This window comes from Pocillopora verrucosa, chromosome 11 (assembly GCF_036669915.1).
Source record: "Pocillopora verrucosa isolate sample1 chromosome 11, ASM3666991v2, whole genome shotgun sequence".
In the NCBI taxonomy this organism is placed as follows: Eukaryota; Metazoa; Cnidaria; class Anthozoa; order Scleractinia; family Pocilloporidae; genus Pocillopora; species Pocillopora verrucosa.
In genome coordinates this window covers 17,032,560-17,054,214 of record NC_089322.1, presented here as the reverse complement: position 1 = coordinate 17,054,214, position 21,655 = coordinate 17,032,560, and the positions used below count along the sequence as shown (strand labels likewise).

Below are 21,655 nucleotides of genomic sequence, written 5' to 3'. Positions count from 1 at the left end.
GATTTTCAAGATACTGATTTACAAAAGAAAGCAGTTATTCATCGAACAAACTAAGTTGCTTTCTACATCGCAATATGGTTTTTGCAAAGTGCATTCTACTCCGCATGTAATTCTCGATGTTGTAAATGTTTGTAATGAAGTATTCACTAAGTCTAGTCAGTTAGTTATATTCAGTTAGTTGGTCGGTTCAATTTGATATCTTCTTTCGTCTATATTTAGAACGTACATCCACATCCAAAGTGACCACATCGCGAGACAAATGATTACATTTCTCTTTTGGATATGTTATTTAACACCGTGACTAATAAAAACCTACTTGATGATAACTAGAATGTAGTTATTATATGAATTCATAGTCCGAAGTTATTTCAGTAGTGTTCTAACAACAAATGTTTAATCTCCCGAAGTCAGTCGACCGACATGCTCATATCTATCAATAGTGATTATAGAGTATACTAGAAAAATGTGGATAGTGTGCAGAAGAGTAAAGAAAGAATTTCGTGGTTTAAACGAGCGTTTAGCATCTTAACTAAGAAGTATCCAGTGAGAATCAAAGTGTGAGAGCCCAAGAGATTAGCCTGAGTTACACAGAATGAAGAGGACTTGGATGTAAGTAGAATTGTGTACTGGAAAAATGGAATAATTAGATTAAGCAGAAAAAGGCAGTTCGAGACTCCTTGGTGCCTTTCGATTGGCGTTCATGGTGCAGTCCACAGCAAGTTCCTCCGACGCTTGATAGCGTAACATGTTATACATAATAATACAGTCAAACGCCTCTTTTCCCGTAACAATTTTACTGATCTTAACAATTCGTTTAAAAAAGTTGGTAATGAAATTTTATTTTCATATACGGTCATGATATCACTATAGTTTTCACAAAGTCACATACATTTGGCTCTCGTCTTATCCTACAGGCCAAATGCAGACGATAATACTAGGCCTGCATAAATCTGGAAGGACTTTTACAATCTGTAGCACATGTCAGTTTAAGGCTCTGTATTTGGCCTTTTGCTCTTTCTGATATATATTTGGACAATTTCAGTTCTTTCTTGATCGCTGTTGATTCTAGTATACAATGTGTTGATAAAATTCTTAGCTGTCGGGAAAAAGTTGCTGTGAACCAGGAGCTCTGCATGTGGTGCTGAGTCGATAAGGGCTATTACAAGATAATTTGATTTTATCAGCTGAGTTGATAATGTAAATTGGCCACCGTTTTGAGTTTCAACGCTGGCGTTTCGAGCATTGGCACTTCGTCATTCGTCGTGTCAGAGCAAGCCCACAAAGCCTTGGTACGAAGTCACGTTTATTGATGGCGATCCCCCTGAAACAAAAAACGGGAACTTACGTATTCTCGTTTAAGAAAAGCCAAAACATGCAACTCTTTACTTTTACAATGTCACGAACTCTTACCAATTTCGTTTTTTACTCTCCTTTACAGCGGAGCGAAATGGCGAGGTCATTGTGTACAGAGAAAGTTATGTCTTGATTCAGAAACTGAAGAAAATAGATGGATTGTGAAACTCTTTTATGATCTAACCTACCTGTTTTATCCTTCCAAAAAGAAAATGCCGCCATTTCGTCGTTGATCACGTGCTGATCATGCCTCAACTCATACTTGGTATTGATGCACGCTTCAATACGACATGAAATGCATAAGGGCGATCTTTTTAATGCATTTTTCTGATGATGTCTTCCCAAGGCATTAATTAAATATCAGCCTAAACTACAAATGGACAGAGGGGGTAAGCTTCTTACGAAACTGTGAACCACGTCGATGAGGGGTATTACAAGATAATTTGGTTAAATCAACTGAATTCGTAATCTAAATTAGCCACAGTACAGAGTTTCTGAAGCTGACGTTTCGAGCGTTAGCCCATCTACAGCCTTACTTAGTTTTTCTTTAGTATGTTCATGTATTTTTTCATGAATATGAGTCAGGCCTATTTGCTCTCAATTAGAATCTTGCTTCTAAATTTTTACAACTCAGCTTATCGAGTTACATTTACCCTATGGTTTACCCTATGGTGGTTTTCATTTGCCATCACTTAATCATTACATAGTTATCGATATTGTTCGAATAGTGTTCAATTGAGGGTGAGAATTAATTCGAAATTGCCTTTCCCTGATTTGATCAGAGCTACATAATTGGTTTATCAAAGTCATTATTAAAGCCGTATCACCTTATCCCACTGATCAGACGCGAAGCCAACACTGTTAACCTCTAGTGGCTTCTTTTCCTCATATGCGCTCATATATTTTTTTCATGAATATGAGTCAGGCCTATTTGCGTCCAATAAGAATCTTGCTTCTAAATTTTTACAAATCAGCTTATCGAGTTTCATTTACCCGATGGTGGTTTTCATTTACCATCATTTAATCATTACATAAAGTTATATATAAAGATATTGTTTGCATACAGTATTGAATTGAGGGTGGAAATTAATTCGAAATAGCCTTTCCTTGGTTTAATTAGCTACATAATTGGTCTATCAAAGTCATTATTAAAACCGTATCAACCTCTAGTGGCTTCTTTTCCTTCGCCCAGAGACCCTAACGATTATGTCTGGTTGAGGCTCTTATCGTCGTGTTTTTTAAGGGCCTATTTACACGGTACGACTTTGTCGCATGCGACAAGCTTACGACAGGCTTACGACACGAATTGTTTCGTGTAAATCAAACCTACAACTCGCTTACGACTCTTAAGTCATGTCGTAGGCCTGTCGTAAGCTTGTCGCATGCGACAAAGTCGTGCCGTGTAAATAGGCCTTAACACATGTTTATAGTGATATACCTTTGGGAATACTGTACATAATTGTTCTTATCAACAAGAATTGCGTGCGGATAACCACCGATAACATTCAACAGGAAAAATTAGGACACGTTTTTGTCTAATTTCTTGCATCCTGCACTTTAAATTGACGTAGCCGTTGTGCAGGAAGGAAGGAAGTTATTACTCGAAATCACGTGTAGCATCGATGCACACTACACCACTAAATCATGTGTACATATACGAGGGAGATCTGCTGTAAGCGTCTCCACAATGAAAAATTCAATTTACTTCGAAATACTGTAATATTCTTAAAATGTCTTTCGAAAGGGGTTAATTAAAATTTTGTTCGTTTACTAATCATCATCTCTCAATTTTAAACCAGAAAGGTGATTTCAATCATTTTGTTATTCCTACGAAGGAAAAGCCTCCAATTTGTTGTTGAGCGTGCGTTCTAATCATGCTCAGTAGTCACGTGTAGTATCTGCTAAGAGCATTTTGACACTGTAAATTCAGTTTACGTCAGGATGTTGGGGTAGTCTTTGAATTTCTGGTCCTTCCAAGAAGTGAATAAAATATCGGGTCAAGCTACTTTGGCCGTTTACTGTTCTTCAATTATTTTTTGCCTGAATAGAACTCTTGCTTACTGGTTTTCAATGTTGCGTCTTATTTCACAATTCCTACAACTCAGGCTCTCCAATAACATTAATCCTGCTTATAATGGCTGTAATATATTGTTAACCAATAACATAATGTTGTCGATATTACTTTCACTCAGTTTTTTATTTGAGTGTGGAAATCAATTGGAAATATAGCTTTAACTTCCTTTAATGCGCTACATAATTGGTTTGTTAGAGCCATTACAAACTCGAATCACTTTATACTACCTATCAGACGAAAAGCCAACACTACTTACGCCTGGCGGCTTCTCAGTTTTTCTTCTCTCACGAACATGTTTGTACTATGCTGTCGTTATCACTGCCGATCTTTCGTTACTCGTGTTTATCCTGAAGTACCGGTTGCTTGCCATTTCGTACGCCGCCGGATAAAAATTGCTTCTACCAACAAAAACTGTGTTCAGGTAACCATTAGCAACGTTCTGCAGGAATGAAGCAAAAACAAGGTTTTACCAATGTCTCTTTAGGAAAAAGGAGAAGTAAAAACGATAAATCATCATACTTTTTGGTGATTTGCCTCACCGAGGTTTTCTATCATGAAAAAGCTTCTAATTTTTTGATGAGTGCGTTCTGATCATGCTCGCAGTCACGTGAAGCACGTATTGATATATACACTTAAGAACTATGTCCTAGACATGTATTTAATGGCGAGCTGCTAAAAGCATTTCTACACTGAAAAATTCAATTTACACACTGTGCTACTCTTCAAAAGGGTTTTACAGATATGAGACTCAAACTTATTTGTTTTCCATGCGGGTCCAACCTAGCCTTACGAGTTACTTTAATCCTGTATGTGATGGTTGTCATTTATCGCTATTAATGATATAAAGTTATCGATATTGTTTGCATACAGTTTTCAATTGACTGTGGGAATTAAATCGGGCCAGCTTTGACTCGCTTTAGACGCTTCATATTTGGTTTATTTTAGTCATTAGCATAGCCAAACTTTATTATCCAAATTACTTTATATAGAGCCAACACAACTCATGGATGGCGGCTTCTTTTTCTTCTTCATTAAGAGTCGCTCACGAACATGTCTGCTTTTCAATTTCGTGGCCATTCTCTTCTTGCTCGTGGTTATCGTGATAAACCTTTACGATTGCTTTGTTTTTTGCATTTTGCTGGATATAAAATTGTTCTTATCAAAGAGGATTCCGTGAAGATAACGAAGGAGATAAAGAAGGAGATCATTAAGAAAAAGAAGAAAAATAAAGCAGACGAGTAACCCGTAACCTGAGCCTAATATTTCGCAAAGTACCGTTGTTTGAAGAAACGGAAACGCCAAGGATTTTTGCATTAATTTACGCCTTTCATCGCCCGCGTTATCGTATTTAGCTTTCTTTTTTCAGCGCGCAAAACAAATTTGAAATTTTTGGCCCCATCTCGAATGTGATTGGTTCGCCTATTTTTGAAACTCCTCAAACTTTGACGTCACACTATTGGAAGCAAGATTCCATTATTTGGAGCACGCGCTTTTCTTCCACGCTTGTTTTTGGGTCTTTTTAGCAAACGCATCTCTCGGTTTTTATTTACCGTTTTAGAACAAATTTGCAGCAGGGTGCCACGAAAACAACATTTGTATCCGTGGCCGCAGGTATTATGTGGTCAATCATTTTTCCTAAGAGTGTTTTCACTTTTATAAAGATAAAAGCGAAGAGATACCAATGGAAATATTGGCCGCCATATTCTGTCAGAGAGCTGTCAATATAACGAAAACACTTGGTAGTACAAGAGCTTGAAGTACTATTTACCGAAAATGGTAATCGGAGTTTGTGTTTACAACCTGTATTAGCTGGTCACCAAGCGGATGCGGTCACTATGTTATTCTAAGATAATGTGTATAATGCCGTAAACGCAACTCGTTAATTCTCGAAGCGACACGAGCGACATAAATAATACGACGTAATTGTTTCAGAGCCCGCTCCTCACAAAGTCTTGTGAAAATCTCCTCCTCGTCCTTTAGGTAATAGCAAAAGCTAAGACTGGTTTACTCTCTATCAGAGAGAATAGCATGTTGCGCAAAATGGAAATATTTTGGACCGAATTGATCATAACGACTTTGATTTCTTTGAGCGTAACTGCGATATCAGAAGAGTTTAAGATTTTCAGGAAACGTCCGGATGGAGAAGATGGGTGGTTAGACGGTAGAGATACGTTTATCATTCCTCCATCGCAGTGTCAAAGTGGACACATGACAAATTGTCGTCGATTCCGCGCCGATTTAAAGACGCCTATTGTCGATCGATGCGCTTGTGTATGCCCACGTGATAGAGCGACGTTTTTATTCCATAATGGTAAATGGGAATGCTTGGACAACAGTCAAGTCCGAAGATTGTTTGGTGAGTATCTTGCCGCAAGATCAGTTCGTTAATTAAGCAATTAATTCGACTACCGTGCCGAAAAGCTCCCTAACGCAGCACAAATTCGATCATCCGTTTATGAGAACCAAAAGTTAATGACCCGACAGTGTAATAGTTTTTTTTATTAATTTTTCACATCAATGTCATTTTTTAGATGATCTTTTCGTTGTTTCCATCAGCAATCATCAGTTTTCGGTTCTGTTACCCCCTTTGGTTTTTGCTTTTCCCGTTTCGGATATTCATTTTTCGGTGTTATAATCGAGACTTAAAAAAAATTTTTTTTAGATTTTTGTTATTCGCTTGTCAATTCACATGCCTCCTCATTTTGATCCTAACCTTTGGCGGTTTTTTTTCTCTTGAGCCCTCGTTTTCCAGTTTAACGGGTCTATTCGACTGAAATTCACGTTCAGCTAAACGGCTTTTGAATGGTTCCAACCTTCCTCTCTTTAAAGATGTCTTACTGACGTACAATTAAAAAATTTCTTTTTATGATTTTCTGCATCCATTTGCCACGCTCAATGAAGGTAAAAATATTTTGCAGCACATCAATATCTTCTTTGGTAAGGGTAGTGATCAGTGAAAAGCAAAATCTACTGGCGGATTTCCTTGAGTACGCCCGAGTGTCATAAAACTCTTTAATGTTTGATATTGCCAAATAGTGTAATTTATCAAATTATTATATTACAGAAATTAGTTAATTGTGAGAACTTTGATAAGATTTTAAAATTCAAGCTAGAAGTTGGCAACATTATCGCCAAAGGAGAATCATTTCAACCCTTAAATGACGAGGAATTCAAGAAAGAGGAGACATTCATGCCACTGAGCTCAACATTGCTAGAACATTATAATTGATTCGAGATGGACCCTCAATAATCAGTAATAAATATTAGAGGATTATAAAAATTGCACAAATGAAATTACATGAAAAATATTAGTCATAAAAATCCCAACAATTTCAGTTCCAATGAATATAGATTTCCTTCTTAAAAGGTTCTAAGCAAAGTCATGCTATCATGAATTCTACGGATATTCCCGGTCGAGTCAATCCTTAAGAATAAACCCTTGAATTTTCGTCTCCTAATAACTCGAACCAAGCTCCCAACTCAACTTACGATTTCCCTTGTACAGCCGCCGTACTTTATACCAAAATTTTGTGAGGGCAACCCGAGCCCTGGGGAAATCAAACCTCGTGGTTACTCAAACCGATGTCTACCTCTGGTTTTCCGTCAAACATTACTGTAATTTTACCGTCGCTTACTTCGCGTGACCCTATCGCGGATTCAAGGAAAGCAAAATTCTTTTCCCCTTAGCTCATATCTGAACAATTTTACAACCAATAACTCAGTCGAACTATTTTTTGTCAATTTTTCAGAAGTCAGAAAAAGTTGAACTCTACTTTTCATTATCTAAATTCTTTTAGGAAGCACCGTGTACTTTTTTCGCCTTTTTTGCAATTAACCTCACACAACATAAACCAGTGATCATCTCCATATTTTACAAACATCCTTCGTGAACCCGACCTTCAAGGTTTACTGTCGTGATGCATCACTGAGGTCATCCAATACATTCCACTTGAGCTCGAGAGAGATTCAGAGATTGTAACTGCTTAGTAGTTCTAGAATTTCCGGCATTTCTGATTATAAGGTGCTAAGATTGATCGTATGATCACTACATATCTTATGTAATGTAAATGAAGAAAATTAACCAAATTGTGAAGGAAATCTACGATATCAATTAATTTCCAGCAAAAATTGGAATTTTTCTTAGTGAATCATCATGTCAAAACTTGGTAGAGGATCGCACAATTTTAAAAAATCAGTTTGTATCTATTTTTAAAGTAAAAATCATATGACGTTTCAATATGGCAGTAATTCTAAACAAGTGAGATGAGGTTAAAAGCAAAATTGTCCGCAGAAACTAAATTTAAAACGCAAAAATTAGATACCCATGAGCATCCATGGAGAAGTGAAATACAAGGCGCAGCAACATTCTTTTTACTAAAACGGCCTCAGTAAGACTTAACTAAATCAGAAAACCAACACTGAATTTTTGACCTTTGTTTTAGTTAACGTATTTGATTAACACAAAGAAACGGCACTAAACATATTACAGAGGCCCCTGGCAAAGAATCCTAATTCTCAATTTCATTCACGCCTGAGTTCAAGGAATCGATAAAGTATTATTTTTTTATTTAAAAGGATTTCGGAAGCCCCCGTTCGTCACTTTCGACGGAGAACCAGCTACCAGTCCGTTAGGGATGGTTAACGACACCGACAGTAGAAGATTGAGTTTGTCAAATGTGCAGAACTGCAAAGTAGACTCTGCAAATTCCTGGTCTCTTGGATGCTACGGTCCTGCAGCACAATTTAGAAACAAGCCCCCGTTTACAGTCGAACATGGATCGGATGTTACTGATTTTCCATTCTTTCTTTCGGTGAGACTAAAAAAAATTTCATATGTTGAGATAGGTCTTGGTATCCTAAAGAAAGCACTTAAGTAAGAGTTATCTTCCGAACCAAACGCCTAACTCTACCTTTAGACCAAAACTGATCAATCGAAAATTGACAAAGGATAGTTGCTTCTTGAATTCAACAGCCAAGATCATCAAAGTGAAACTAACCAATCAGTTTCCAAGAATCAGATTGACAACATTCCAATTAAGACACAGGTTTTCCTTTGTTTCGGAGGATGACTTTCGCTAAGGTTGTCGAGACAAAAGTATTTTTCTGTTTATGTCACAGGTTGGTGTCAATGGCGTGTCCAATAAATCTGAGTTCAAGGGAAAGATTATCAAGTTGGGTATCTTATGTAACACCCACACTAGCATAGTGAGGTCGCTGCTGTTCAAGTATGAAGGAAATATCAATTGTAAGTCCCGGCAGAATCCCTTTCAATTTGCACTATTTTTCAGCCTCAAGGAAATCAGTGATTTTCAATCCTAAAATATGTTTCTTTTTACAAAAAATTCAGGTAACAGCACACCACCCACTCTTCCACCTCCACCCACGACTGAACCACCGAGTACCACCACGAATACACAGCCACCACTTCAACCAACAAAACTTACAGTCAGCAAGGTAGCCAACATTTCTGGAGGGCGACCGACCGATCCCGAGGGTCCACCGACCGATCCCGAGGGTCCACCGAGAAGAGATCAGGAGCGGGATACACATGATGGACCCTCAGTGGGTCTCATCGCAGCATTCATCGTATCTGTTCTCTTACTTACGATTGTGATTGGTTTCTCGTATCTTGGATCCCGTCATTTCAGGTAAGCAATCTAGTCAGGAAGATTGTGTATGATAAGTCAAATAAAGGTGTATGGAAGTTTCGTTCCATTGCAAGTTCGTCCCTTACCAGTTCGCATCCATCTTTACCAATTCGCCCCCCTAAATCTCCAGCTCGTTTCCTGGCATAGGTTGAGGCGAAGTTACTACATTTTATGGCCAAAAATTTTTGAGATAGGGGCGATCTGGAATCCTTCAGGCACCCTGTAAATTTCTTTTTTATAAATTCTACTCGAAACTTGAGATATTTTTAACACCTATTGCCTAAGAGTTTAACGCAGATCCGAAGTCGTAGGTAAAAATTCCCAATCATCGTCTAATATCTTGAGGACCTCGTGAGAGTGCAATAAGTTATCATTAAAACACTACGGCATCTTATAAATGTCCTTAATTTGCGACGCTGTATTCTAGGATCGAGCCTCGACTTATCAAAACATTTCTTCATCAATTTTGCATTTTGCATCTTAGATATAATTTTTGCTAATCCGAAAATGCAAGCTACAACGTTATATTCAAACTACGCTTAGACTACTTTTGGTCTTTAAGTATACAGAGTCACTGTATGCAAACTGTATTTAAAAAGGAGACTGATTTTTAGATACCCCTACACAATAGCATAATTTTTTTTTGTCTACAGAAAGAAGCCTCAGTTGAGACCAAAAAATGGAGGGAAAGAAGTAAGTTCTTTTTCTCCTGGGTAAGGGATACTAGTTTTTTCCTCAAACCAATGGAAGTAGTACTCCTGCATAAAAGTCAAAATTAAGTTCCGCCTAAATCTAACCCTTACAGAAAACCAGTCCCTGTGCAGCTTGAGATCTTCTAACCCTTAAGAGATGATCGCTTTTCTGAACAGCGAACAAATTGGAACTTCCATGATTTAAATGATGATATCACATGATCTAAACACAATACTGTGCTTTTGTTTCCATTCGAACGGTCTTAGGGTTACCCATGACACAAAAATCCGCGATTTACAGGCTTAACGAAGCAAGACGTTCTTGTTATACAGTCAGAATTGTCTAATATTTTTCATTACATGCATCATAGGACGCAGAAACAGCAAGGCATCGAGCCAGTTCCGCATATGAAGCAGATGATGAGAACGGATACAAGGCGCTTGGAATAAGAGGGCCTCGTAAGTAAATAACCATACTTATGAACCAGCATATAATTACAACCGAAACTTAACAGCAGGAATATAAAATCACGGTAACGCCACGAAATCTACGATGACAACAGGGCCCAATGCTTTACAAAGATAATTTGGTTTTATCACCTGAGTTTCATTATGTAATTGGCCACCATAAAGAGTTTCTAAAGCATACGCCTCTAACCTAAACCCTTCGTCAGAATGACGAAATCATCACGGTTGCCAATTTGCATTATCAACTCAGTAGATAGAACCAAACTCTCTTTTATAACTCCCCACCAACTCAGCAACACGTTTTTTTTACAAACGCAACCCCTCTATACTTTAACAGGAAACTGAATCATTTACAAAATAAATAACAGAGGTTAGTGACTCCGAAAGTTACAGCTACAGCTAGAGTTTGAATTGACAACGGTAGTCAAATTGACAGTGAGACTAAGGGGTTCAATGGATGATCTCTAACCAAATCGTGTTTCGAATAATAAACGAGCCGACATTTGTGAATTTTAGAGCAGTAAAATACATTCATATTTAATTGTGAGAAGTGTCACTCTTGATCATTTGACACCGTGGTGTGCTAAGATTAGCTAAGGTTGCATGAGTCGCTGCCTTTGTTGAAAAGATCCGACATATCTTGTTTTGCTTACTTCAACAAAACATTTCCATTTTTAGCAATTTACACATCAAACTATCAATCGCCGAATCCTAATAAGGCTCCACATACAACTATTGGTGACCTCGGTGGAAGACGTGTATATGCTTCCTCAAGCACGGCTGAGGAAAACAATATGCATGACCACGGAGGTAAAAAGACATCAGTACCCACTTTGGACACTAAAGATGTAGTCTACAAGGACCCTGATTTGGACCCTAATCTCAGGAGAGAACAGAGTGGTCCTGTTAGAATAAATCAACTCGTATACAATTGTATGGAGGACCTAAAGGCAAGGAGAGGAAATAACATGGACCCAGATTCTGGTCTTGAACAAGATCCGGACTACAAGGACCCTGATTACAGGGATCCTGACTACAGGGACCCTGACTTGGACCCCGATCTCAGGGACAAAAAGAGAGGTCCTGTTAGTGTAAATCAACTTGTATACAGTTGTGTGGAAGAGCTTAAAGTCGCGGTAGCGAAAGGACATAAACACAATGACGAAAATGATGCTCAACGAGAGCATCATGGCTTGGATGGACGTAGTCTTAATCACTCAGCGAGACCCAGTCAAAATGGTACCACGCCTCGAGATGGTAGCGATGAACTTTACCGTAATCTTTCAGCGAAACCTACTCAAAATGGTACCACGTCCCAAAATGGTCGTGTTTTGAGTAAACGCTATTTTGATCGTTCTTCGAGAGCCAGCGAATATGGTTCCATGTCCAGGGATGGTCATCACAATGGTTTGGATGGATATCATCTTGATCGTGTTGCAAGACCCAGTAAATACGGTTCCATGTCTTCGGATAAGAAAGTCTACAATTACACTTTAGAAAAGTATCTTCCACCACCAGTTCTACATGAACTTGAAGATTATGAAACGATGCACCCACAAGTCTCCAGTGCATTAGAAGAGGATGAAGAGGAGGAATCCAGACAAAATGGCCATACTTATGACGCAGCTTACGGCACCACAAAGTTCTAAGAAGCTGTGATTTCAATGACCAATCAGAGCAAAAAAAAGCATCACAAGAAGCCAATAAAAAAATTCACTAAAAAAGCAAGGTTACCACCGAATACCCTGTTCACGCGAGCTACAGACAGAGCCGTAATTGGTGTAACTCTTGAATCGGATTAGTTGAGAAGATGGTGCGAGTTTTGTCTAAACCAATCAATGTGAGACCATTGTAATCCTAGATCACAATCGTTGGCAATTTGAAAATTGTGCCTTTGATCTCAGTCGACCAAATGGCGGATAGATGGCCAGACAATTACAAGTCAACAACGTAACTATATTATTATTTTCTCAGTAGGTTTGTACTGAAAGAGATTATCTATAAAGTCGAGTGAAAGTTTCATAACCTGAAAGATATCCCATCTTGATAACCATAGTCAATCCAGTTGAGATTTTTTTTTGCTTCGAAAGAATCTAACTGTCATGCGAAGTCAGTTTTGTGGTTTTTTTAGTAGGAGGAGGACTATAGAAAAGTATGTCAGTCAGTCGGTTTACTTCATTTGCTTCAGTCTTCGTGTGTGTTAAAAGTTCTTTCTTGAGTCCGTACCAGAAATAGTTCAAGTATACATTGAAACAAAGTCTTTTTTACAGCGTGGAATTCTACGAATTTTCGGTCGCATTTATCTCATTGAGAAGTGTATCAGTTTTATCATAATGTTCGCATGCTTCATATTGAAGTTATTCAATAAAAAAAGTGGCAGCTGAAAATCGTTGCTAATCTCACCTGATTGTTCCTAACTTGTGACTCAAACAGTAGCTCTGGGGATTCATGATTTCTTTTGTCTCGAACTGACTGGCAGCCCCACCTCACACATGTCCCTTCTGAATACCACTTTGGGCCAATTCTTTTAAAATCACGAAATAGACCTAAACGTAAAAAGTTCTTAGTTTTTAATGGCCAACATAATGACCAGCTCCTAGTAGCCTAGTTGGTAAAGCGCTGCACCGGTATCGTAGAGGTCATGGGTTCAAATCCCGTATGGGCCTGAATTTTTTTCAGGCCTTATTTCAACTACTAGTTCAGTAGTGTTCATAACTGCGAGTATCAATTTTATATTCGTTTCTTAGTTTTAGTAGCAAAAGACGAGTATAATTCAAAATTGCACGTAGTTCTGGAAATGCTCTCTTTGAGAAAACAAACTGTTCAACACAATTATAGTTTAAAAATAATTTACACTGAGGATAAAATTAACAATAATAGGAATAACGCTAACCTTCTTATCTAAAAAGACTATTCCTGTTAATTGTATTATTCATTTTAGTTAAATTTGATGGTTTAGTCTAATCGTCAGAGAAGGACTGTTGTCGGTGGTGGTGACTGACGCCTCGATAACATGGGCGGAAGTCATCATCAAAGTCAAGTGAAGAGTTATTATCAGTCGAGTCGTATAATTCCGGCTCGTGTTGGCTAATTGGTCAGTTTAGTGGTGATATTTTGGTTACAGGACTCAAGTGTTCTGATTGGTCGGAAATTTTAGGTCGTTCCGTTTGATTTGTTTGTGGTTTAAATTGTTTGTGTGGTGCCGATAGTTGTTGACTCTTGCTGAGGGCAGTCCGTTTTGCGTCAGTAAACCAGCTTTCCAGAAAATTGAATTGAAAATATATAGTGCTGTAGGTTAGGCATTGCGAAGAGTCTCAGTCAATAATGTGGTTCGTAGAACGATAATGTTCAGCAATAGGATTGTTGATATCACCATTTCACGTCGCTCGCGAATGGTTTCTACCAGTCTATCTAAGGTAGGAGGTCTGACAGTCCGAGCACTTGATCTTGTAAACCGCTGACTGGTTGTCCTTCGCTTCGTCCTTGTCTGTAAAGTTGGTTAATAACTGACGTAGTGCAGTGATGTGTTTGTGGGTGACACTGATATCGAAAGGTTGTGAGATCTTCTCAGGACTACCTTCTCTTTCTAGTTCTTCGGTTCGTCCTTGTCTGTGGCGTTGGTAAATATCTGAAGTAGTGCAGTGATGTTTTTATTTGTGGTCGACGCAGATATTGAAAGGTTGTAAGATCTTCTCGGGACTATCTTCCCTTTGTGTTCTTCGGTTCGTCTTTGTCTGTGGCGTTTGATTAATATCTGAAGTAGTGCAGTGATGTATTTGTGGGTAACACGGAAAGGTTGTAAGATCTTCTCGGGAATACCTTGACGTTGGTTAGTAAGTGACGTAGCGGAGTGATGTATTTGCGGGCGATGCAGATATTAAAGGATTGTAGTCTATCTCAGTACTACCCTCACACGGACGATAAGACCACGCTAACGAATATTACTTTCGGTGTGAAACGATTTACTGTAGGTACTTAATCATAAATTGTTTTTTTGTGCGTGATGTCGAATTTACTTCGTAATATAAAACTTCAAGAATTGTCAATTTGACCAGCTGATATTTATCTCTGTGCGACAAACCAATAAGCGTCTTCGTAAATGCATGGAATTTAAAGTAGGGAAAATTTAAAAATATAACGAATCTCGCTAATGATGAGATAGTTTTCTACCTCATGATGTTCCTTAGTGGCGCACATTTGTAATTGTCCCTGACTCAGTCCAAACTGATCCCAAAATTAAAGCAAAGCATATGATCAGATATGTTTTATTTTGCTCGCGTGTTCATCAAGCTATGGTGGTGTCACTTTCATTCACTGTTGATCAAATATCAGTTTTTTTTAAGTGTTCCGAGCGTAATACGTAACATCATTAATCATTATTGTCGGTGATGGCTTTATTTACTTCATGTCATAACATGATGAGGCAATAACGATGATACTCAGACTTCTTGTTCCCGTCAGATATATTACACTCTTCCCTCTTCTGAAGCGTGATATCTCTTAAAGTTATGATGCTAAATTAGTGTAAACCGAGCGGATTTAAATAAGTTGAACAATATCTCACAATATGTCTGGGCCTAAATCAGAGACGTCAATGGTTCTTTCTTTAGCAAAGAAGTTTTTCTTTGATTGAGCGGAAACATTTTCATTTTAACACAGAAACTAAGCTTTACAGAAAACAGGGCGACAAATGTATAAAAAGTACTGAACAGTTTACAATAAAAGCAACTTTGCTTTACCTACAAAATAAAAATTCTTTTGGGCTGCGGAATTCGACGTTTTAATGCGGTTACGCTTCCGCTCTATCATTGAAAACAAATTAACTGTACTATTCTTGAGCCATAAAAGGGAACACAGCAACCAATTGTTATTCAAATTCTTTTGGTAGAAGAAATGTCCACGGTTGAGTGAAGAACATTAGTTTCGAAACCTCATTCGAGAGTTGGTTTGACTTTCTTAACAGTGCTCTTGTTTTGGTGGCCAAGAGAACACAACCGGCTGGCCTTTTGCTTCCGGGAAGTACAAATATAAGAACTTCTTATCAACGTTAGTGTAATCAACTCTGTGGCACTTCGTGTTCTTTCCCGCGAGATTTAAAGATCTGAAACATGAAGATGCATAATATTCTGCCTCTGGTGAGTATGTTAACTTGTGTAACAGTTGTTACAATGACATCGGATATCGAGATTACCAGAAAAATTCCAGCTGGAAAAGAAGGATGGACGATTGGGAAAGATATGTTCAAGATTCCTTCATCTTTATGCGGCGAGATCTATAATTGCTCAAGCTTTGACGCCGAGGCGACAAGTGTTGCCTGCACTTGTTCATGCCCCAGCCATTCTGCAACTTTCATTTTTCACAACGAGACAAGGGGTTGTCAAAACAACGAGGACGTTCGTGCTCTATTGGGTGAGTGAACTGTTTAAAAATTTGTAAGTAATAAATTCTGAAAGACTAAGAGAAGATCCCTCTTCTAATTCTATGAAAAAGCTAGATTAAATGAGTTTCCGCTATGGCTTACAAACGTCATGGCAAGCGTCATAGCGTAACTTTTGCGGTAAACAACCCTATTAAATGTTAACCGCAAAAGATCAGTGGTAAAACTAACAGTATGCAAACAGGATTTCAAACTCTGGATCTTTCAATATTCCTGTCAATATTTATGTAAGGGCGAGGGATTCTGAAGACGTAACTACTTGACTACCTAGTCTTTAGTAACAATGCTTTATAGTTTACCCCCTCTCTCTGCCCTTCGTTTCCAATCTCAACATGCACCAATGCTGGAATACATGTAGTATTCATCATTAGAACAAAAATCAAAAGTTGACCCTCCTTTGTCCTGAGAAAATAAATTTCTTTGTTGAATGATAATTTATGTGATATTAAGATTTAGATCCCCTTCGATGACTGTTCATTTTGATTATCGTTCTTCATTTTTCTTAAAACCACAATCTCGCGACACCTGTAGTCCCCCACGAGGCTTTACAAGCCTATTAGTTACCTCTCTCTGTGTCCTTATCTAGTTCTAAACTATCGGTGACTTTGTTAGCAGGAGGGGACGAAAAGACACCAGTCTATTTCAAAAACGAGAATATCAAAAAAGAACTGCGTATATTGAAAGTCGACGACAAGAAGAAAGTAAAGTTAAATGAGGACAGCGGTAGTTGTAATGTAAATGCACAGTACTCCAGCTATTTCAGATGTGATGGCGCTGGAGATGACCTTCCCGCAAGCAACACATTCAGAATCATTCGGGGAGATGATGATTACTCTCTTAAGGTAAAAGAAAAATTGACTTATAGTTAATTCAAAAAGATTTATGAATCATCTTGCAGCCTTTCACACCCCGCGAACCACAGAGACTTATGATAATTAGATGACCAAGCACTTCTGTCAAGACCCTATAATTATGACACAATTCTAAAATTATAGGAGTATAAGAAGTCAACGACATCGCAACTTAAGCCTTACTCACTTTTGTATATGCAAATAACATGTTCCCTAATTAAAAGAGTACTATACTTTGTCAGATTTCGCAGCATTGACTGGGAAAAACCCTTTCCATGCCGCATTAATTTATAAGAGAGTTTTCCGGTTGAGAACCGGTAAAACAAAAGATGAAAGAGAACAGAAAGACCGATTAGTAAAAAACAACTAAAATAGCAACCCACTTGTTGTACGGCAAAAAAACCAAGGGCAACCAACATACGATTTGTTTTGCTTTTACCTCTGATTGCTTCGGTGATTGAAGCGAGATTAATTTACAGAACTGATCAGAGAGCACAGATGAACGATAACAATAGACTTCGAGAAAATAGAAGAAACTAAAAACAAAATGAACGAAGAACTTTGCAAAAATACTTGGCTTGTGTATAATTTCTTCGATATTTAAATACGACACATCTCATGTAAATATTGATAATTATTGACCGCACCTTTATTTTGCGTGTAGGTGATGAACACAGTAAGCGTACGTAGATTCCGTAAAGGGTAAAATAATGTTATTATTGACCGAATCTTTATGTTCCGTCTAGGTGACTGACACAACGAGCTTTGATTCCATATCGGGTAGAATCATTAAACTGACAATAAATTGCAAGAGAGGAAAAAAGACCAAGAGCTTCGTTTTGCTGTTTAAGTATGAAGGATATTTCAATTGTAAGTTTAAGTTGATATTCTGTATCTCCCGTACTTTGTTAGATTTTTTTATCCCCTTTTACTTTCTAAAAGTATTTAACTCGACAATGAATTTCAATGTGCTAAGAAAACGTGTACCAGAATTTTCAGAATGTGCTAAGGCCATGCAAAAACTGCGTACAATGTGGATTCTTACTGAATGTAGGTGTTTCTATTCACGCCAATCATGTCCTTTTCTTGTTACTTGAACGGAAATAAATTTTATCGCAAAAGGAGCAAGGTTTATCTCAGTGTGTTGGAACTTGCCTTAACTTAGTTTACGTGTAGAAACACACTTTATAAGGCTCATTTGAAATCATTATCTGATTCGGATATTTCATTCCTACTTCACATAATTCTGATGAGAAACCAGTCAGGCCTTCTCTTGTTAAAAGCGTCTCAGTGGTAAATGCAATGAGTCATATCGCTTGCACGCTTAAAAATATCCATGACCTCAACATATTTCCATTTAAGGTACCATACCAACACCAACATTACAGCCCACAGCCACAGCAGAGCCATTGGGTACATCTTCTCTTTCATCTCCATCACTGAAAACGAGTGCAAGAGAACATGCAGCTTCGACGGTCGCCCAAAGTTCACCATCGACTTCCCATGTTCCGTCGACTATTCCTTTTACTGTATCTATGGTTACTGATCCGTTAAGGACACCATCTTCTACACTGCCAACAACCTTCGGTGTTGGCGAAGCTTCACCAACTACTTTAGCAAAGCGGCCGACGACATCAGATTCACCATCTGAAGTAAGAGTACATTTGATCTGATTAAACCGATAGACAATGGGCTTTATCTTGTACGTGCGACTAAAACTTCTTAGGAGAGAAGTTGTAACATGTTGTGCTTATCGTCTACAGGATCCTGTTGTCGGCCGTCGCGATCCTGGCTTAGAACGAAGAACAGGTGGAAAATCATCCCCTATGGCCCTCATCGCGGGTGTAACCGTCGCCATCTTGGTTATTCTTGTCATTATTGCCGTCCTGGTCTATCGACACCGACATTCAGTGTAAGTTTTCTTTTAAGAGCCTTACCACTGAGTGAGCCGCGAGTTGATACACTGTCGCAGGTTTTCTGGCTCACTTCCAATTCGACCTCGTTCCCAGGGCACCCTTTCCCAACTTTACAGGAAACGCCCTTCAAACATATAGATCTTTGGCTATGGATGCATTTTTTTAAAGATGCCATATATTTTTTTGACAGGGATAAGTTCAACTCTGGTAAAGAAAGCGAAGAGAAAAAGGTACGTTTAAATTATATACTTTATTCTAGTTTGGCCTCTTACTGCTTTTCAAGCCTTAAACTCAGCTTTTATTGTTGTCTCAGAAAACAGCAACGAGAAGTCTGGACGGAGTTACATTGGATACACTGGATAACGAGGATCATTACAAAGCGCTTACGTTAAGAGAACCAGGTTAGTAAAAACCACCTTTCATCGTCAATTAAGTTTGTCCTAATCTGTGAACACTGCAGCAACCACTACTAATTTTTTTTTCGAAGTGTTTCATGATTATACTTAGCACTGGAATAGACAGAGAGCCATCCTTAAATGGATTAAAGAATCCTACAGGAATATGACAGGAATGTGACCGACCTATTAAGAGATCCATAACAAGAATGCTTCATTCTGTATACATCATAGAGAAATGAACTTATCTGACTATTATATCTTAAATGTTTTGTACCTTAAGCTGTTTATGCGTCAGGCTATCAAGTATCTGTTCGCGATGGAGAAGCACACTTAAGGAATTCCAGCAAAAATGATCATAACGAAGGACATTTCTACGCTCCTTTGAATATTTCTGAAGGGAAAAACATCAATGGTCACAAAAACAACCAGGAAAAAGTAATCAAGGACACGAGGCCTAAAATGAGTGGCCCCATCAGCGTACACCAACGTGTTTATGATCTAATGGAGGAACTAGTCGTGGACCCTTTGAAAGAACCTGTCGAGGGTGGTGGAAATTCCAGGAAAAATGATCACAACGAAGGACATTTCTACGCTCCTTTGAATATTTCTGAAGGAAAAAACATCAATGGTCACAAAAACAACCGGGAAAAAGTAATCAAGGATACAAGGCCTAAAATGAATGGCCCCATCAGCGTACACCAACGTGTTTATGATCTAATGGAGGAACTAGTCGTGGACCCTTTGAAAGAACCTGTCGAGGGTGGTGGAAATGGCACTGAACCAGTGTACAACGTTTTGGAGGGGTCATGTCTCGATGGGTCTCAAAGCCCCGCCTACTTTGGTATCACGTCAGACTCTACAGACGGGCTACATTACAACTACATTGACAAAGGCAATCATCCTATGAGCAACGTTTCAGAGCAAAAAGAATCAAGTTATTATGCTACAACGGGCTTAACAGAGCCTGTTTACAACACGTTAGAGGCACCGGTCACTGAAAATGATGGTGACCCCGTGTACAACGTTTTGAAGGCTCCTGAAGATGCATAAGGCCCTCACCATTGGAGTGCTTGGTTTAAAGTAGACCCAATCCATCATCACGTAAAATAAGCTAAACAACACAAGTGGCTTGGACATTAGCATCGAACCAGTTTACGATATTCTTGAAGAAGATCCAATCTGAAACCGCTTTGATTGGTGACAATGAATTAGCTCTGGGAGAAAAGAAAGACCTTTTGCCTCTAATGACGGCCACGTATTTTTGTAAAAAGCAGTAAGAATGGCATAGCCAGAATATGGGATCCTTTCTGACATAGTGGACATGTATGAGTCGAACAAATCTTGCCGATAATTAATCACCTATTTGGAATGAATTTCTATAAAAAGATAATTTGTAATATTGCATCTTCATTTTTATCGACTATTTCTAATAACCTTAACTAGAAATATTTCAATGGAATCCTTTCTGTGATATATCTGTGACTAATTTTGAAAATTTTAATCTCTATTATTAAGTGTAGGTTTTTGATTGAAGTGTATTTTACATTTAGAGGGCCACAAGTTTGTCAGTAATTTAATAATTGTTGAATATTATCCTTTTTAAATAAAGTCTCTTACTTACTTAACTACTTACTTAGGAACTAAACTATATTAGGCCACGAATCCGTAAAATGCCATAAAGTAAGCGTTAAGATCCTCTTTACGCGTGTTTACGAACTTCTTTACACTCTTGTAAAGAATGTCTTTACGCATTGGAAATGATAGTACGTAAATATCACGGAGAGAGACTAAAAACGTTATCTTTAAGTGCCTTGTAAAAAGGCGTATAGAGAATATTTACGATATTTTACGGCGACTGTAAAGCGATCAGAAAAGCGATCTTTACACGTTATTAAACTATCGTAAATGGGCAATATTTATATGCCCATCTGTCATTTTGCAGTTGTCTAAATTTTTTGGCAACATTCCCTTTTGCTAATCAGACCATAACAAATGTGAGCTCGTGACAACATCGACGTAATGCGCTATCTCAACGCGTATTGCCGAAAGTCGTATCGAGAACGTTTGCGATAGTTTACGCTTCTGTAAGACGATGCCGTACATGCCTTTCAAGGACTGACCCATATATAACAACACGTGTTTTATACATTGAAATTTATTTTATTGTCATAACTCTTTAACTTGATTTTGTAATTTTCACAGTAACGTAGCTAGAGGTTTATATACACGGGAAAGAACTGAAAAATACAAATATCATAAATATCAAAATTTTTACATAGATATACAAAATGTCCCATTGGTTTCGCAAAGCTTGTAGGCACATGGACCTTCGAGTTACCTTCCTTTGATTTCGTTTCCTTGCTGCCCGAGTTGTTCCCGGCGACAAGTTTACAGAAAGAGTCCGCTTTGTTTGAAAGCTCTTCGAACTTTAAGGCATTTTCTTCATCGCGCTGCCTCAATTGCTCTCTTAATGATTGGTTTTCTTTCAAAGAATTGTCCAGTAGCACAGTAAAACTGTAGCTCACGCTAATGTGGCCGGAAATTCTTGACATTTTTAAAAAAAAAGAGTCCACTGATCACTTCACACGCCAAAAGTAAAGCCAGGAGTAATCGCAAACGACGCCAAAAGGACGCTAATATTCGAGCCATGAATACAAATATTCATTGTGAACACGATCCTTCATCAAACAGCCTGATCGAACTTGTCGGAAGAATCGTCCGAATTAAAGATGTAATCTAGTGTCAACAACTGAGTTGAAAACGTAAATTAGCCACCGTAAAGAGTTAAAAGGCTGACGTTTCGAGCGTTAGCCCTTCA

General features: G+C 38.2%; 2 protein-coding genes and 1 long non-coding RNA gene across 5 annotated transcripts; 2 read left to right on the top strand and 1 right to left on the bottom strand.

Annotated features, from left to right (window-relative positions):
• Positions 1-587: 587 nt before the first annotated feature.
• Positions 588-4,117, bottom strand: LOC131781507 (uncharacterized). Its single transcript, XR_009339962.2, has 3 exons — positions 3,947-4,117; positions 3,684-3,866; positions 588-1,321 (listed from the first exon to the last, which is right to left on the bottom strand). It is a non-coding gene; the product is annotated as an uncharacterized lncRNA (long non-coding RNA).
• A 1,161-nt stretch (positions 4,118-5,278) lies between these two features.
• LOC131781547 (uncharacterized) lies at positions 5,279-12,623 on the top strand. The gene is made up of 7 exons (XM_059098219.2): positions 5,279-5,783; positions 8,003-8,238; positions 8,546-8,672; positions 8,775-9,075; positions 9,729-9,768; positions 10,139-10,226; positions 10,914-12,623. Exons 1-7 carry the CDS (start codon positions 5,456-5,458, stop codon positions 11,882-11,884), a joined length of 2,091 nt encoding a protein of 696 aa, XP_058954202.2. The 5' UTR covers positions 5,279-5,455; the 3' UTR covers positions 11,885-12,623.
• A 2,496-nt stretch (positions 12,624-15,119) lies between these two features.
• On the top strand, positions 15,120-20,771 carry LOC131781515 (uncharacterized). Of its 3 annotated transcripts, none has more exons than XM_066158690.1 (8): positions 15,120-15,644; positions 16,288-16,514; positions 17,270-17,393; positions 17,886-18,175; positions 18,287-18,435; positions 18,630-18,669; positions 18,735-18,840; positions 19,118-20,771. In XM_066158690.1, the coding sequence occupies exons 1-8, from the start codon at positions 15,344-15,346 to the stop codon at positions 19,885-19,887; spliced, it is 2,007 nt and encodes a 668-aa protein (XP_066014787.1). In that variant the 5' UTR covers positions 15,120-15,343; the 3' UTR covers positions 19,888-20,771. The 3 variants fall into 3 exon arrangements, with proteins under 3 accessions (XP_066014787.1, XP_066014786.1, XP_058954166.2); XM_066158689.1 differs by having other exon boundaries at positions 16,285-16,514; XM_059098183.2 differs by having other exon boundaries at positions 15,122-15,644; positions 16,285-16,514; positions 18,753-18,840.
• The last annotated feature ends 884 nt before the right edge of the window (positions 20,772-21,655 follow it).